Source organism: Symsagittifera roscoffensis, unplaced genomic scaffold (assembly GCF_963678635.1).
Source record: "Symsagittifera roscoffensis unplaced genomic scaffold, txSymRosc1.1 SCAFFOLD_208, whole genome shotgun sequence".
Lineage (NCBI taxonomy): Eukaryota > Metazoa > Xenacoelomorpha > Acoela > Convolutidae > Symsagittifera > Symsagittifera roscoffensis.
Window position 1 is genome coordinate 14,282 of NW_026970764.1, and position 19,169 is coordinate 33,450.

Genomic DNA, 19,169 nt, shown 5'->3' on the forward strand with positions numbered 1-19,169 from the left:
ATTACTAGATGCTTGGAGGAGTTTTAAATTCGGAAGCAATATTTTGATTTCATTCCATGTAGGAGTGTTAATGGTATTTGACTCTGCTCCTGAGTCGATTAAAAAAATAATTTCAAGATCTGGTGGTTGAAATTCTGTACTTTTTGGGCTCTCTAAGAGAATTGGGATTGTCCAAATTTTTTTTCTCGGTTGATCTTTTTTGTATGTTTTGATAAATATGTCTGTTTGAGCATTGTACGTCGTCTTTATCGGTTTTAATTACAGTGTTAATTTCGTTTACTTCCTGTGTAGTTCGTGTATTATTATTGATGGGTCTAGTGTAATAATCATGAAGAAATTCCAATTCATTTCGTATTTTTGTGAACTAAAGTGTTGTTCATATATGACAGGTTCATAGTCATTTTCGACTGTTATCATATTTACTGAGATGCTATTATCTGTATCACTTTCAGTATCTGTTGATTCACAATTAAGGTGGTTTAATTCGTCATTTTCTGTCTTATCAAAACTTGGGGGTCTGAAGTTTTTTCTTCATTTGTTTGTACTTGATTGATTTGTCTTTGATGCTTTGGTGTGTTACTTCTCTATCGGTGTTGAGAATCGGGGTAACGGCTAATATTCCTATGGGGTGACTGGGAATAGTTTCTGTATCTATTGTTGTAATTTAAGTTTCGGTTTCGTGAATTTTTTCTTGATCTGCTTTGATGGTTATCATTTGATCTTTGATAGTTTGATCTATTTTATGAAATATTCATTGGTCTGTTGTTTGGGTAATTTTGATTTCGATTGTTTGAGTAACTTCTATTCCTATTGTTTGAATAGTTTCTATTTCTGTTGTATGATGAATTTCATGATCTATAGTTGGAATAGTGTCTATTCCTTGGGTTTGATTGGGAACTGGATGCAGAAACAAATTCTGTTGTGTTTGAATCCGATCGTGAATAGTTATTTCTATATTGGTTATTTTGACTATTCGATCGACTGTATCTGTTTTGTGTGAAATTTCTTGAATTTTTTTGTTCGGGCGATCTACCTCTACAACTGGAGTTATATGGTGATTGATTTCTTGAATAATTTGAATTGCCTGGAAGTGGTTTTCCAGAGCTATTATTACTGTGTATATTCTTGTTTGGAAGATTTTGATCTTTTTTCATGTATTGATAGAATGACTTATCTGGTTCTTTGTGCTTTTGAGGTTTATTCTGATTGTCTTGTTGTTTTTGTCTACATTCGGCAATACTGTGTCCGTATCCTCGGCAATAATTACACCATTTTTGAAAGATGGTTTACCTTTAAAATTTGGGTTCTTTTCACAGTTGTTTAGAATTTCAGTGATTTTTTCAGTCAGTGGTGTTTCTGCTTGTTCTAGTTTATCTACTAATTTTCTAAAATCTAAAGCTGGTTCTCAAATTGAGGAAGGATGAGATACTCTCTTTTTTATAGCTATTTTCCTTATTTGAGGTGTTAAGGTCATCAAAAAAATTTCTGTCATTTTTGTGTTTTTCTAATCATGTGTAGTAATTGAATATGCTTTTCGAACTAGTGTTTCGATTCGAGCTGCTAATTGTTTAATTGTTTCATTTGGTAATCTGCGAATTTCGTTGCATAAAATTCTTTAATGTTGTTTGTTTCTTTCAGAATCAAAAATTTTTGAAAATTCTTGTGTGATTCTTTTCCAATCTGATTTTATGTCTATAGGTAGTACTGAAAACCATTTTTGAGCTGCGCCACCTAGTGTCGTTTGTATTAACGCTGTGCGTCTATGTATCCAATTTTGATGGAAGGGTGTTTTAATTGGTTGGGGTCCTAATTTTAAAATTAAATTTGCTGTGACTGCATTTAGGTAATCTTCTACTGAGCATTCAGGGTCTGTTCCTGTGAATACCATTAATGGTATTTGAATGTTATTGACAATCCTCCCATGAAAAATGGATTCATCGTCATTTGGATAGGAGTGACTCTGCGGCGTTTAGTATTTGCCAGAAGTTTGTAAGATATTTTTTGTTATTTCATGTTGTTGTAGGTAATATGGTAGCGGTATTTAACTTTGCATTTGAGTTGGTTGGTAGGAATGCATAGTCATTGAATTTTGTGATTGTATAGGTTGAATAGATTGTGTGTTAATTGAGTTTAGTATATGCATTGGTTGTTGATTCTGCATATCTGCTGGATTTTGTGGGTAAATTTTTATATTTTGGGATGGTTGAGATTGTCGCGGTCTTTGTGTGCAATATTCTTGCGTGTATGGTGAAAAAAAAATGTCTGATTGATGATAATCATCATCATCAGATGATAAGTAATTTGTGTAAAAAGGTGCTTGTTGTCTATTCCTATTTTGTTGAAAAAATGGGTAATTTTCAGTATAATACTGTGAAGGGTATGGATAATCTTGGAAATTTACTGAATTGGTCGATGTATTTGGAGGAATCCAATAGCGAGAATAGACGCAGTTTTGCATGTTGTTTAGGGGGGTTGATTTGTTTTTGATGTAATAACATAATTATAGTTGTGTTCTGCAAAACTGTTTTTTGTGAACGTTTTTCGTGATTTTGACGGTTTTTTCATTGGTCTATGTATCTGATAGTCCATATGTGAGTATTTTGGGGCAACCGAAGGCTTAACGGTCGATTGTAAGGTTACTTGTGGTAGTGTCGAATTTTTATTTCTCGGTGTTGTGAGATTTGGATGTATTGGTGAGATTTTTTGTTGTGTATTTGTTACTGTTGTTGGATTTTTTTCTTCATTTATGAAACGTGATGGTGTTTGTGTAAAATTTCTAGTTCCATTGAGATTTTCATGATGTATAACTGTTGAATTTAAGCTGTTATGTTGTGCATCAGGTAAAAATTTATTATAATTTAAATGTGTTGTTTCAATTGATAGTGGTATTATTTTTACATAATCTTTGTGAAAAGGTATTGTACTTTTTGCTTGACTTGAGATATCTACTGGAAAATTTCAGAATACTGGATGAAACCATTCAGGGTCCCAAACGTAATCTGATTGTTCTGCAATGACAGTGTCGTCATTGGTACTTTGGGGTCTAAAAGTTTTTTTTTGCTTGTTCAATTAAATCAATATCATGTGTAAAATAATCAATTGTAAACCATGCTAGTATTTTCTGTAAATCATTTTTAGTGTTTCGTGAAACATCATTATTGGTAAAATTTTTACGGATTGCGTTTAAAAATGTTGAAAATGCAGCGATTTCGTTTCTAACTTTTGTGTGTTTGATGTTTGGACTGGTGATGTACTTTGAGCTTCTGCCCTTTCTAATATATATAGATAACTATATATTATTGCAAAAATTTCGTTGGTGAATATTGAGTTTGCTCTCTGCGAGTTTTGATATTGTATGCTTTTGATATATTCTGTGAAAACTTTTGAAAATTCTAAATCTATATCGTCTGTTTGGATAACATATTTACCATGAAATGTTCTTGGTGTACTGATTTCTATGGTGTAGATTCCGTATTGTTGTGTTAGGTTACATATTTCTTTCAAATAATGTTCTATAATTTGTCTTTTGAATTTTATATCTGGGAATTCTGAATTGCATGGACTGATTCCTGGTTCAAACAAATTTACGAGTAAATTTTTGCAAAGTCGGGTTTGTCCTCTATCACTGAGTGAATTTATAATTAAAGGGAAAAACTGATTCTTCGTCTGGACTTTCGTCACTTTGAGTGTTGCTCAATTTTTCAATTGATGACTGTTAATACATAATTATCAATATGTCTAATTGGTTGATTCCAATTGTATAGATGTACTGGTTTGTGTTTATATTTCTTTTTTATTCTGTATTTTCCTTTTTTTGATGAGTTTGAAGTTGTTTCTGAATCGGAAAAATATAATTGATCATGGGTTGGGTAATTTTTATTCACTGAGTCATTTAATTTAAATAGCGCGTCTAGACTACTGACTTCTGATTCGGATGCATTTTTATCTTCGGATGCACTGACTTCTGATTCGGATGCACTGACTTCGAATGCATTTTTTTGTTTTGAAAATCTTTTTCGTGTTATCTGTCTTTGTTTACTTATAATTTTTCTTTTTATTGTTTGTCGTTTTGTTCGAATGTATCCAACTGTTTGTGTATGCGGGGTTATCACAAGATCAAATTTTTGGTTGTCTATTTCGCAATTGTATAGTACGATTGTTTGTTTTTTTCCTAGATTTTTCAATGACATAAGGTTTAGGATGAGGGATGCAATAATGTTATTAGTGATTTTAATTTCCTAGACTGTTAGTCCTTACAATTTTTCGGTTAGCTTAACCTGGGTTTTTTGTCCAGGGTTGGAGAGAAAAGTATATCGATTCCGAAGAATGATTTTTACTTTCTAGTCTAAGTTAAGGTGTTAACTTACTTAATCTTACTTAGGAGTAGTGATTGTGTTGAAGGGATGAAGAATAAATAGTAAATCGATCCACAAGGTTCAGGTATAATTAGAACACACGTAGTTTGTTAGATACTATTTTAATCTTACTAAATTTAAGATTTATCCTGGGTCAGGTACGAGGAGGGTTCAAGTGAAGGATGAATAACCGAAGTTCTTCACTGTTTAGCCTAAGTTGAATGGTTAGCGTTATTAAAAAATTCTATTAGTCCTGGGTCTTTTGAAAAAGTTGGGTAGTGAATCGATGTTTGAGGTCGCTAGACACTTGATAAGTGGGTGGGGGAGAACAAAATTGTTCTTTTTAATCCAAGGATAAGCCTTGATGATCAGAATTTAAAATTTATAAGGTAGAAAATTGATTTAGATCCAAGGAAAGCCTTGATGATCTGGTTTAAGATTAAATAAAATTAAGTTTAAGGGATATAAAGCTTAGGATAAGCCTTTTTAAAATAACTTAAATTCAATTGGTAAAAGGTTTTAGTTTTTGATGATATTAGTTGATTTATGATTGCTGTTATGTTTAGGTGATGCTTTATGTTTAGGTTATGAAGCTGGAACAACAGGATGATTTATATATACTAACAATTTATTGTCATGCTACTAATTTTTTTTTTTTATTTTCAATAAATATTTTTTCAAATATGTTTTATATATTACTGCAGAATTTGAGCGAACGATTTGAGAACTTTTTATCAATCTTTATTGAACAATAATAATTTTATCTAGCGCCTGAAATAATCATTGAAGATTAGCTTCAAAGATTTTGTGTTTGCAAATGAAAGTCTAAATTCATTGCTAGTAAGATTCTAAATATAAAAGTTTGTGTTGGCTTTTGCCGTACGATCATGAAACTTAAGGGTAAGTTTCTATGTAGTCTTATGTCGTCTCTTGTCCGAGATCTTTTTCCAATACCGGGTAGTTCTCGTATTGTGCGGAATAGCGGCTCTGATCTATTGAGTCGTAGAGACATTTCAATTAATTTATTGTCGTGTAACATTTTAAAAATGTTTTGTCTATCTTCTAATCTATTTTTGGTTAATTTTAAGCTATTTTGTCTTTTAAGGTCTTTATTCGAGACTTATGGTCGCATCAGTTGAGTTAGGTGTGATGTGTATAACTCATAAAGTAATTTGGGATAGGGTACACCGTCTGTTCGTCACGCTATCTTATTTTCGGCCGGATAGGTTCGTGCAACTTCTTAGTCTAATACCGATCCTAATCTTACTCTTATATCTACTAGTCTCAGGGTGTTTAACTAGTCTCTGCTAGGCTCAATAGATCTAGAGTATACTGGTTTTATTGCGGCTGCTGAAGTTCTCTTGGTGAGGTAATTAAGTTCTAAGTTAAATTCAAATCTCTCTGGTGCTGAAATTTCAAGTATTTTTAGCACTTACAATAAGTGGGTTGTTAGTTAGATGGATTATGATTGGTTAAATTTAAATATTTTATAGTGATAAAATATCTAATTTACATCCAATAATAAAATGTAGTTTAGATCAGGTTCCAAGAAGTTATGGCTGCTACAATCCTATTTCGTTTACAAGAGCATTTTGCCAACATGATAATAATATTGATTTCTCTCTTTGATAGACTCAACAATTTCAAAATACTTCTTCTGAGCAAATCAGACATTTAAAATACTTTCGCAATATTGTAATATCGCTACTTGTATTTCAAAGACTGTCAGTTGGATAATTTAAGCAATGTGAAGAATGCAGTAGAAAACATCATACAATCTTCAAATAAAATCCGTAGAAGAGTAAAGTACAAAATCACATCTTCGAAAATTCGAACAGGTTGCTTTTCTATCTGCAGAATCGTCTTCGGGACCAGAACAAACAGTTCCTTTGATAAAAGATATCGGCCATTGTGGTTTTTGAACGAAACAGTTTTTGCCCGAGTGTCGGTTAGTGGATACGTATCACAAGAAAAATTGTTTTTGCCATTCAATTTGTCATTTTAATTTCCGCTGACTGAAATCAGATGCAACAGGCATTCAGTTCCGCTGACTTTCTTAACTTTGTCATTCAGTTCCGCTGACTGAAATCTTATTCCTTCAAAACACCTTTAAAGTAAAACATTGAAAATTAATCACTCAGCAGGTCCCCAATCTATACAGGCGACACATTACATTTTCAAAACTTGGAAACAACTTAATTGTTCTATTCATTGGCATCAAGAAAATCAAACACTTTCAGCACAACAAAGTTGTTGGAGGGCCTAAAAAACGTTTTTGTTTGCGGTTAAAACAGTTTTCGGCAGGACTATAGCCTGAAAGCATAGTGTGATAGCCAAATGTAAAGTCAAAACTGAAACTAACACAAAATCACAACGAACTAAATTGTTTCAAAAGATTCAGTACACATACGGAATTGGTTTAATTAAAAACTAATTATCTAAGAACAATGACAAGGACATGCTATTGTGGAAAAACACCTCGGATAATACTGAAGGTCATTATCAAATAGTCTTATTATGGAAAAAAGAAGCTTCGCTGTCGAAAAATTGTTAGCTTGCAGAAAAACATCTCAAAATTCTCAACAACAAGCATGCATGACAAATGATATTGATCCTAGCAAAGTATCTAACACTTCTAGTGTTTTGTTTAGTCCTTGAACCCAAACCTACACACCTGAATTGATACTTTGAGTTTTTTACTGGTTTCATAGTCCGTTCCAGTGACAAAATGGTCGCCCTTTCTGCAGACATAAAGAATGTATTCATACAAAATACATTTGATCCCTAAGAAAGACTTTTCCTACAATATCTGTGGTACAGTGAAGTAAAATTAGAGACGCAGGAGTGTACAAGTCATACGTTCGGAGTTACAGACTCCCGATGTGTTGGGCACTTAAGAATGAAAATAGGAACCTTGAACTGTGAAGTATTTTTGAAAAAAATTATTTACACGGACAATTTGTCGACATCGCTGTTTGTCCACAGGTTGTCGCAGTGGAAGGCTAGAGAGCATTTGTACTCTTTTAGTGAGCGTAATCCCAGTATCGTTTCCGCCTTGTCCTCTGGGACAGCTAAAGCCTCCATATCGTCATCTATCGAGCCTAGTAGTAGCTTAGTGGTGATCCAGTCATCTACTTCCACGTCACGTCCATCCGCTGTCTCGAGGGATCCCTTTTGTACTCGTAGTTCGGGAGTAACGACTAGTTTCCTAAGACCTCGCTTCGTAAAAGGTTAACCGTAGCTCCGGCATTCACCAGGGCCCTGACCGGGGTTCCCCCACCATCGCGTCTGCTACGAGTCCAAAGGGTGCTTCGGGGACTCTACATACGCCGACAAACTCCAGGGATAGGTCGGTCTGGCACGGAGTACTGGATGTCTGTTTAGGGGTTGGGGCGGGGTTTGAGTTATTCTGGTGGAAGAGCGACTGTACCTGCTCTGCTTCGACCCTGCGACTGTTCTGGTTCCCCATCTGGGTTTGATTTAAGGCTGTTTGCTGTGGGGGGCTGTTTGCTGGGGGAGGGACCTCTATTGGCCCTCTGTTGCTCAAAAGCTCGGTCGGGACATTGCCTCCGCCATGCGCTCCTAATGTCCCGGCCCTCAACATGGTATGGTTTAAATGGTCCGTTGACTTCTGGAGACGGTCTTTTGCAAAATAATCGGGCTAACCGCAAGCGTATCAATTACCCCTGGGTAACGTGTTTTTCATACTATACAGCCATCCCCCATTCGATTGAAAGTTCTGTCGATTTTCATCAAGGTGCAGGTCGAACAACTGCCTGGTCATGTTGCGGGCTCTGATCGGGGTAGGTTCTCTGGGTGCGGAGCGGGAATAATACCGTTAACGAACCTACCCATCCTTGCCGTCATAATCTCCATCTGGGTCAGCAATTCATTGTGAGCACTCACCAGTTGTTGATCCTTGCATCTGTGTTCACCTGCTGTCGCCCAGAGTTCACTCCAGCAATGGTGCACGGTCTTTCTGCCCTTTCGCCCCGCGGGTCACGTCAGTAATTGGCTCCGGCTCGTTCGCCGCCAGCCTCGCCTGGTCCATCCTCTTCCAGTTGCGGGCTCTTGTTCACGAGCTCCAAGGCTTGAGCACGCGCGACGGTCTGGACAAGACTGGCCAAGTCCTCTCGTAGTAGCAGGTCCTGCAGATCGACGTCAAACAGTCCATCATTAAATTGTACTCAGTTTATGTCATATCTGGCTTGGGCGCCTATGTTCGCATTGGCTATGTCACCAAGCTATCTGGTTGGCTTCGAGAATTCTCGTACGCATTCCTTGACCCCTGCATGGAGTTTTTAAACTCAGCTCTGGCTGCAGACTGTGTATGAAAGGGCATCTTTCTGTGATCTAGCTCGCCTAACATGCCTCCTAAAAATGGATTAGGAAAACCTTCGAACTCTTCCGTGAAGTGTGCTGGCATACTGGTGAACTCGTCCAGCGCTCAGCACGTGAGGAAGAACGGCAACACCATCCTGACTTGCTCGTCGTCCCATCTGTTGGCGTCTGTCACCCACGCAAATCAGACCAGTTCGGGAAGCTACCAGAGAGGAATTGATCAGGTTGGATTGTCCCAAAGCCAAACACACCCTGTTGACAGTCTAGGGCATTTGCTACGACCACTTCAGCCTCTGCCATCAAAGATCTTGCTTCACCGTCCATTATCCGTCGTCAAACTGTAGTACTTCAGCGTTCGTAACAATCGTATCGCAACTGCAGCCGAAAGTAGAGCCAACCCAGGGCGCCACTGTAATTTTAGGGAATCTGCTCCAACTAGGAATTCCCTGATTTTTCAAATCAATGGGGGCCAAGATCCTTCAAGTAACCGCCTACAAATTTTTTTTGTGTTTTGGCTCTTTTATATTCTTCTGTAAAAGTTGCTACCCCGCGTAAATCTCTTCCTCTTTTCGATGTTACTGTCACTTCTTCTTAAAGTCAATTCAACAGGCATGGACAAAATAAGCCCACAGAGCTACATTCAATCACTACACGTAACACGTAAAGTATATCAGGTTAATGGATTTAGCAAGAAAGGACAAAATATTTTGCTAGAGCTCGTAATTAGAAATTAACTCTGGTTTAATAATATAACAATCTCACAGTTCAATTTAAGATGGGTTCTCCTAACTCGGTTGTCTCTTAAGCAACCCACGATTCCAATCTCTCAATTTAACCGTTTTCTCAAGCTTCTAGAAATGGTTTCCACTTCGATCCGCACCCAGATCCAAGATTAACAGTCAGGCTACACAAGCACTTATTGTTAATCTCTCAAAACTTACGATCGGAACCGTCAACTTCTCTCGGTTTTTGTTAGTTTTTTTTTCTTTTCTAAAAGCCGCGTACCAATCCCCCACAGGTGTGTCTACCTGTACAACGGTATATTTAATATCTCCCCTCCCATATAAGTCCCGACATTCACTGCGGTGCATTCCACGTTCGTCCTGTAAACTAAAGATTCACTTAGGTACACCAGTTGCAAAGGCTTATCTCCCAGTGGATATTCAGATCGCTTCAAGTAAGTACTACGTTCAGATGAACCACAGCTAAAGTTCGCGTTTATGTGGCAGCAACCCCAAGGTTTTTTTGATTTATCCCACACATGTTCCAAGGGTCATTTAAGGGTCCGCATGAGGTAATCAGAGGTCACGCAAAAGTGAAAGAGTTCGGATCCGGGTGGGGGCTCACGTGCCAAGATCCATCCATACCCGATTAATACCTCCCGAGCTATCACTTCTCAAAGGCTCATTAACACCTTTTGTGAGGATTGGCTATTAGCACCGGAAAGAGCCAACGGAGAGGGTTTGTTTGCTGGACGTCTTTTTCCGGGTCTTTGGTCTACCACACATTAACGTCATAAAGTGAAAATGCCCTCGCTCTTTACTTTCCGCAAATTGCTTATTTCCCCAGTGCTAATAACTTCTGGTCGGACCATCGGGTTCGGTCCAAACTCAAACGCCATGCTTGTCTTACCAGTGCCTACCAACCCTCCAAATTTTCGATTCCTAGGGTCACCAGGGGTCAAGAAATAGCTTCCGGTACTCAAAAGGGGCTTATTTTCACTGGCCTTAAAACCGGAAGTAGGGGTCCGAAGGGTCTGGTACTTCAAACTTAAGCTTCCCTCATCTAGGGCTTCCATATAATAAATTTTGGAGTCGCTCACTTTGCTAGGTACCGAATTCCAATAGGGCGATTTGCACTTCCGGGAACCGTTATCACTCGGCCCCAGGGGGTCCCCCGGAGGTCCCCCGGGTCCACGGTTTTGCATGCCCGGGTCAAATCATCTCTAGTATCCTTTCTGTGAATTTCACAATGATCCGACCAGTGGTTCCAAATTACGGGAGATAGGAGTTAGCACATTCTATCTCCCTCCAGTTTTGCTCCAAAGACGGGACTAATTCCTCAGAGCTTGGGCTATTTTGAGCTATTTTGAGCAAATGGAATCAGAAACATGTTTTTTTTTCTTTTCTGCTGAACTAGCAAAAAATTAGTAAAATAAAAATCGCACATTAACAAAAGCCGTGAAGTCAAAATTGCACAAACTGTTGAACTCTGAAAAATACGCTATATAAACTAGCTGAAAAACAACCCAGTTCGTTCTCTCATAGCGTCTATAGGCAAACTGCCGCAGTAATTTCTATTCCAATACTGAGTCTTTTTAAATTCTTTTTCTAAAGCCATTAAGCCGAGAGGACCCTTTCTTCCTAGCACGTTTTTTGTCCGACGTATATGGTTAACTGTTTGCGGGCGACATCTACTCTTTATCATTCTCTAACCTCTGTGTGTCGGAGATGAAAAACTGGATAGTGCTCGGAATCCGAATTTACGACCTCCCCATTCGGCGGTTGCTCGAGGAAGTTAGATCTGCACTGGATCACAGCAGGTAGCAGAACCCTCACCTTCCCCAGCCCCCGGAGATCCAGCGCCGCCAGTCTGTTGAAGGTCACTTTCGAAAAGTCCAACATAGCAGGTGTACTACAAAAAAACTAGCCACATCACCGGAATTTTAATTTTGTTTTTCTTTTAAACCGAAATGATTTGAAATGTACTTTGTAAAACACTTGTGTTCTCCGTGTGGTCGGTTGAGGTCAACCTAAAATGCATTTTATTGATATACATTGATTGCAAGGACGGATCAATGGTTTTCTTGAGGGGAGCTAATTTCAAAAAAAATTTTCGATTTTTTTTTACCTTTTTTGTTTTCGTTTGGTTAATTTTGACTCGCCAACCTCATCAAAACATTTACAAAATCAAGTCATTTTGAAAAAAAACTGCGACGCAAGCAATTGTTTGAAAAATGGGTCGCCAACGATGTTCTAGGCATTTTTTGGAGAGTATTACCCAAGAACTAAATATTTTGCAGCGCGCGCTTCGCTCAGAGCTAGTAATTTGTGCGCCTAAGGCGCCTTTAGACAAAATTAGGGTCGATCGGCCAAAAAGAACATGGAGACGGTCAATCTGTCGTGCATTGCAGTATTTTAATCATACCTTTATAAAAATTGCTATTTATTATAACTGGTACTCATTCTATGACCTTGATACTTTGATAACGAATCAAACGTGAAAGGAATACTTTCATTTTGGCAAAACCATACGGTGGACCCACCAATCCCTGGGAGGAGTGGAGCGATCTATTCCAACTGGCAGTAATCGCAAAGGAAAACATCGATATAGATAACCTTCTAAACCCGACAGAACGATGCCACCCACCACTGGAAAATCCACCGGAGGGCGAAACGGGAACCTCAAAAACTGACCCGTTTGGAAAAGAATATCCGTGAACAAAAGAGATAAAAAGATGAAGAGACAGCTTCGATAAAATCGGAAACGAAAAAATGTAATGGCATGAGATTTGAAGAAGCTGACAAAAAACTCCGATCTATCCTTTATTTAGCCCTCGGAAACGAAGGAAAGAAAATCTTCGGCCAAAAATTTACGCGATTCAAAATCCTTCAAATTACTTTCAAGGAGTTCTGGAAAAATCTGTCAATAGCATTCGTGAGGAAAACCAACATTACATTCGAAAGACACAAGCTATTGAACAGAAAACAGAGAGATAAAAATTGTTGGAGCAATTTTGGGGAGCCCTCGCAGAAATGGCAAAGAAATGCGATATATCCGCAGAAGAAGACGAATAGATACGAGATATTTTCATCAATAATATGAAAAACACAGATATCCAACGGAAACTCCTTACAGGAACTCTCGCACCTCTAGAAGCACTAAACGTGCGCCTAATCGACCAAAAAGGATTAACGAACCACATGAAAATGACAAACAATTTTATATCCAACGGATTTTCTTTAAACAAACCTTTTAATCATTTTAATGTAAGAAGCGAACCAACTTTAAACGTCAAACGGAGTAAAACTTGTATGAAATGCGCCTTTTTTTTCAAAAGAAAATCTAGTGGTGTGCCCAGCAAAGGACACAACCTGTATATCTTGTAAATATCGTGTACCTTTCACCAGACTATGTAAATCCCGCTGTAAAAATGTAAATAAAGTAGATAGTCAACTTATAAATAATACAGATTGTAATTATCCTTTGGAACAACCGGATGTAAATAACGATCGTGCAAATAGAAATTACTAAGGAGTAATCAACGCATGGTCAGAATCCGGACAGAGCGACAATGACGATTACTCTAAATTAAAAGTGACAACTATTTACGACAACCAAGGAAAAGAACTCGAGAAATTATTAAACATTGGACTAGGAAAATAAAACCAAGTAATTCGCAATATTCAAGTTGACTCAGCCAGTCCTCTGAGTTTCCTCAAGCAAAATGTCCTTTACGAATTAAAGTTACGAGATCCCTACTCGAAAATCTATCCGGTGGATTGATCGACGAAAGATTTATATTGTGGATTCACAGACAACGCAATTAACATCACTGGAAAGTCAATTCTATCTATTTTCTCGAACGGATAGTCTCACAGCCAGTGCCATTTTTTTCTGACAGAGGGCCAAGAGAGGAATATCCTTGGAAAAGATAGTTTGCCAAAAGTGGGAATCGAATTATCTCAGAAGCACTTCCCACACTACCTAAACACGAGAACTTGTAAGTCCATTAATCTATTTTGTCCAACCGACAAAGAAAAAGAAAAAGAAATTATAAGCATTACTTTAAAACTCTTTTTCCTTCGGAGTGGAAAAATTAAAAATCAGACAAAAATCGTCCATTTACACGAACCACTAAGACCAATACAACTAAAAGTTAGATTTGTCTCCTTACATTTACTCGAGACGGTAAAAGCAGAATCAAACCGACTCAAATCAGAAAGACTCATCAAAAAATTAGAAAATTGCAAGGAGGATAGATTTATTAGTCCAATCGTTACCATCTGCAAAAAAAACAAATACCAAACGCCTAATAAACACGAATTAGTTGATAAAGTTGCCTCACAAATCTCAAACGACTCCATCGGAGAAGTTTGGTTTACCAATCTAGACTTGAAGAATGCCTATAGTCAACTTTCTTTGGACAACTTTACCAACAGTCAGTGCAATTTAAGCTTGATAGGTGGAGACACAACCGGCACATATCAATTCTTAACAAGCTTTTACGGACTTGGCGATATGACAAACGAATTTCAGAGAGTCATGGATTCAACAATCGTCGGAAACATTCCTTGTACAAATTGTTACCTGGACGACATTTTAGTTGCTTTCAAAGCAAGTTTTTCAGAACATAAAAATATTGTTCACTAAATTTTATCAATTTTAGACGATAACAATTCACACGATTCAATAGACGATTCAAATTGTCAAAATGTAAATTCATTCAAAAAAAATGATTGGCTTGGATTTAAAATATCTAAATCAGGAATTGCCCCTCCAATCGATAAAACAAGGCCATTAAAGACAATCCAGTTCCGAAAAACTTAAAGAAACTAAGTTCATTCTTTGATTCAACAAATCAATATATTAAATTGGTCCCAAACATAGCATCCCTCGGAAGTCCCTTAAGACTTTTACTAAACAAGAAGTCAATTTTTTTTTAATCGAAGAACATACAAAGACATTCGAGAAGATAAAACTAGAAACATTCGATCTTAATGAAAGGACACATTTCCACGCTAAGCAAAACACGAGAGTAAAACACAGATGCATCACATAATGGACTTGGTGCTTCCCTAGAACAGCTCCACGGGAACAGCTGGAGAACAGTTTCTTTCGCTTCAAGTTTTTTAAACCTACACAAATTCAAATAATCCAGAAATGAGTTTGAACTTTTGGGAGTTGTTTGGGCGGTCGAACATTATAAGAATTACTTTACTGCTCGGAATTTGAAATTATTACGGATCACAAAGCCCTCCTTTCTGCACTCTCAACTAATTGTGGAAATAAAACATATCATAGTCGCCTAACAAAATGGGTTGATCGGCTTTTACCTTTTAATTTTACAATAAAACACTTAGCAGGGAAAGACATGAGTTTAACCGACTTAATTTCAAGATCTCCCTCAGAAAAAGCACTTTCCCCTTCACATAACGACGGATAACGGAAAATTGATATGTAACGCTATCGGTTCAAAATTGGAAAATTCTAATTACGCAAGGTTACGTAATTATGTTATCACTTCAGTCCTTAACTTAATTAACTCGACTTTCTTCCAATTTGCAATCTGAAACATGTTAGAACTGAACTTTGTAATTCTACATATTTTCCTTCGGATTTTTTGAATATTGATTCCACAAAAATTTATTTATCAAATTCTGGAATTTTATAATTTTTTATTCTTAGTCGTAGTTTAATTATTATTCCACAGGATCTTAAAGTTGTAAATACAGTAAAATGGTCCAATAATCAAATTGTAATTAACCCATCTACTTCCGTTATTCAAGTCACAGTCGAATTTCCCATCTTATCTGAACACAAAAAACTAGTGACTAAAAATCGTGACAATTTGAAGCTGCCGGAACACCCTTTGGACTTAAACACGTTAGTCATTAGCAAATTGGTAGCCCTATTAACAAAGGAAGACCCAATGTTAAATCTCATCATCAAATTCCTCCAAAATAAAGTAGATAAGGTTAATGCGAATTCTCATTATTTAAACCAATTCATTGAAGAGCTTCACGAATCCGACGGATTATTTTACATGCATGGAAAACTCCTAATCCTCTTTACCTTAGGAGACGCGGTCATGAAGACTTTACTTGAAGCTGATCCAGGTTAATTTGGAAAGAAGTATCTAGCACAGTATATATGGGGGCCTCACATAAACCGTCAAACCTACTTCCAAGGGATAAATTGTTCACAATGCACACAAACTGGCGAAAATACAAAAAGCATTATCCCTAGTACTCAAATCAGCCAATTACCGCCATTATCCGAACTTAATGAGGAAATAAATTTCAATTTTGCTGGCCCATTGGATTCCAGTTGGGGAAAAATAAATACCTTTTATTATGCATCGACAGATTTTTGAAATTTTCATCGGCTGAGATAACATCTTGCACCTCTTCAAACACAGCAGTCGAACTTCTTCAGGATTTTTTTTACCTGCCTGGCAATCCAATTTCTATCCGTTGATCACACTTCCTGTTTTACTAGTCAGGATTTTAAATTATTTTGCGATTCTAATAACATTAAATTAATATTTTGTACAGTTGGCCACCATCGCTCTAACGGTCTTGTAGAAAAACTTGTACATACTGTAAAAATTAAATTATTAGCAACGGCATTTGAACACTGAAAACTTATTTTACAAAAAGCTGTCTCAAAAAATATATGGAATCTTCGGTCTTCTTTTCAATCAAAAATAAAATGCTCACCCTTTGAAATACATTCAGAAGAAAACCTAATACGATCTGGAAACAACTGGCTTCTAAGAATTTATCCGATGGAATTTCAGTCAAAGGGAAACTCATCTTATGCAAAGGACGGGCATTAGACTGGAAATCAGACGACAGGGTCGAGGATGGATACATGGACACCATGAACCAAAAGAAAAACCAGTCACCATTGGAGAGAATGTACGAGTCGGACTATCCCTCACTTTCAAAGCCTTCTTCATTATGTTTACCCCTGCAAAGTCCTTTCAAAGGTAAAATACTCCGGAAAAATAAGGAAAGCATAAATGGAAACCCTTTCTAAAAAGAGCTCAACCAGAAAATTAAAAACGCATCGAAAACTACGGAAGAACTATCCGACGGAAAAATCATCAGAAAATCTGACATCGCAATTACGAAATCAAATTCATCCACTACACGGTTTTTCAGAGGAAATATCTCTTTTCCATTTTTTCCTAGCCCTGATTTTGAAGAACGTTCAAAGCGGACTACCAAAGCCAAACCCCAACATACGAGGAAAACCGGACCGAAGACTAGATTACAGACGGAGTTAGCTACATCAGACAACAACACAAGGACGAGAATGTCTAACTCCTCGACCAAGCCCGCCAAAAGCTGACAAACACGCAATAAAGTACAAACATCAAACAAAGGTTACTTAGCATGTGATGAATCAATGATGATTCCGTCTCGGACACATCAGATATTAGCGATTGGGAGTGGATCGCGGGAGCTTTCTCTTGCAGTGATGTGATTAGAGAACATATTATTTTGGATAATATTAGTCAACAAGAACCCTCTATCCCTTCTCCAGACCCTAAAAAAACTCAGAGTAACATAAAAACTGCGACTTTTGAGGGCCGAACCCCATCTTCTGATCCGCTGGATTGTCCGATCAAACCCACTCAACCTAACAACTCCCATCAGAATCTGAGACCAAGCATTTGTCGGATATACGGGAGATATCAGAGAGGAACACATATGTCGACTTCCCAATCTACGAGATTTTTGATTCCTCGGACGATAGTACAGCTGCCCAAGAACTTTGTACGGAGGAAAACACTACCACCGGTAATGAAATTAAACTCCGACGCTCAAGCCGAAAGGCAGGACCTTCCCAAATTTATGGTAAAAGGGTGTTCATAGATATTATAGATAGCAAAGACGACCAGCCTGGTTCAGCATCAAACCCGATTCTAGTAGATAGTAACGAACAAACAGTTTCTGACAGAACAATTTAAGCTTCAATTCCTTCGGATAAGGACTTTCGGATAATCAAAACATTTACAAAATCACGTCATTTTGAAAAAAAAGTTTCTGCGAAGTAAGCAATTGTTTGAAAATGGGCCACCAACAATGTTCTAAGGCATTTTTGGAGAGTATTACCCAAGAACTAATTATTTTGCAGCGCGCGCTTTGCTCAGAACTAGTATATTGTGCGCCTAAGGCGCCTTTAGACAAATTTAGGGTCGGTCAGCCAAAAAAGAACATGGAGACGGTCAATATGTTGTGCATTGCAGTATTTTAATCATACCTTTATAAATAATGGCATTTATTATAACTGGTACTCATTCTATGGCCTTGATACGTTAATTCTCTCAGTCGGAGAGGACGCTCTTTCACTTTTTATTGTTTTAACTTTGCGATTAATTCCTTTTTAACCAACATTTTTTTTTAAGTTTCGTAATCGAGAGTTAAACTATAGTCTTAGGTTACCTGTTGGTGAAACAGTCTATGATAGCAATGCTCTCTGCATTTTCGGCCACTCTGGTAATCACAGTTTGCACTTGGCTGACCTCCACGAAGTCCAGTCGCTTCAGAGTCAGATGATCAACTTTCAACTTCATCTTTTCAACATGGTCCAGAATGTCCACAATCTGGTTGAACGGCAGATACTGCAGCTTCAGATCTAAAATAGTCGGTTGATTGAAAAACTTTAATATTATACCAACCACTGGTTTTCCGGGAGGCGCAGCGCGGTTGGAGGGACCGTTTTTTGTTCTTTCAATTCCTTTGGGTTCCCACTCTTCTATTTTGTACAAGAGGCGTTTAGTAAAGCAAAATCAAAACTTTCAAAGATTTCATTACGAGGCCAAACTGTGCATTTTGTGCATTGTAAGCGGATTCCGCAACAGGCAAAAATCAAATTTGTCGCGGAATCCGCAGCATCGCTATTTTTTTCTCTACTGTTTCGGATTCCACGGACAAATAGCTAAAACAATGTGTTGCCCAAAATTGCTCCAAAATGTGTGGAATCCGAACCAGTTTGTGGAAACCATGAACAAATAATAGTATATGTGTTTAGCTGTTGCAGAATCGGCAACTGTAAGCGGAAACCGCAAAAAAGCAGAATCCACAAATTGTGAGCGGATTCCGCAAACTGTAAGCGGAATCCGCAAATTTTTAGCGAAATCCGCATAAGTTTGCGGAATCCACTTACATTTGCAGAATCCACTCACATTTGCGGAATCCGCAACAACTACCTATATTCGCTCGTTGCGAAATCCGCAACAAAATCAATGTGCCAAAATTTACGTTACAGCTATTTGTAAGTGGAATCCACTTAAATTTTGGAACATGTTTAAAGACTTGTCTCTGGAATCCAAGAACATACAGACCCAAAATTGTGCGCCTATCCAGTGCACACTTTGGCCTCGTAATGTTCTCGAAAACGCCATTTTCTTCCAAAAACGGCGAAGAAATTATTGCAAAACAAGGTCAATCTATAACTTCTTCAATAATTTGATATGGTAGATATCAGGAAGACGACGACAATTTTTCAAAACGTTATCCGCAAAAATTGCTGAGCTCGACTCAGAGAGCCACTATCTAGACATGATTACAAGGCCTTCCAATGTTGTAAAATTGGTGAAATTTTGACAGTACGATTATCCTACCTCTCAGAAAGATGTTGCTAGGTTATAATTAAGATGATGTACCCGCACTCAGTAAAAAGAGAAAATAATTGATTATAATGGATTTTTATTGTCAGTCTCAATATTTTTCATAACAA

The 19,169-nt window shown here is 37.5% G+C and overlaps 1 protein-coding gene across 1 annotated transcript in view; it reads left to right on the plus strand.

The window, feature by feature from the left end:
• The first annotated feature begins 18,451 nt into the window (after positions 1 to 18,451).
• LOC134855969 (uncharacterized) overlaps positions 18,452 to 19,169 on the plus strand; it is an 8,074-nt gene continuing 7,356 nt past the window's right edge. The window contains exon 1 of the mRNA XM_063872336.1: positions 18,452 to 18,481. Coding sequence (XP_063728406.1) covers positions 18,452 to 18,481 — 30 coding nt within the window. The remainder of the gene's footprint in view (positions 18,482 to 19,169) is intronic.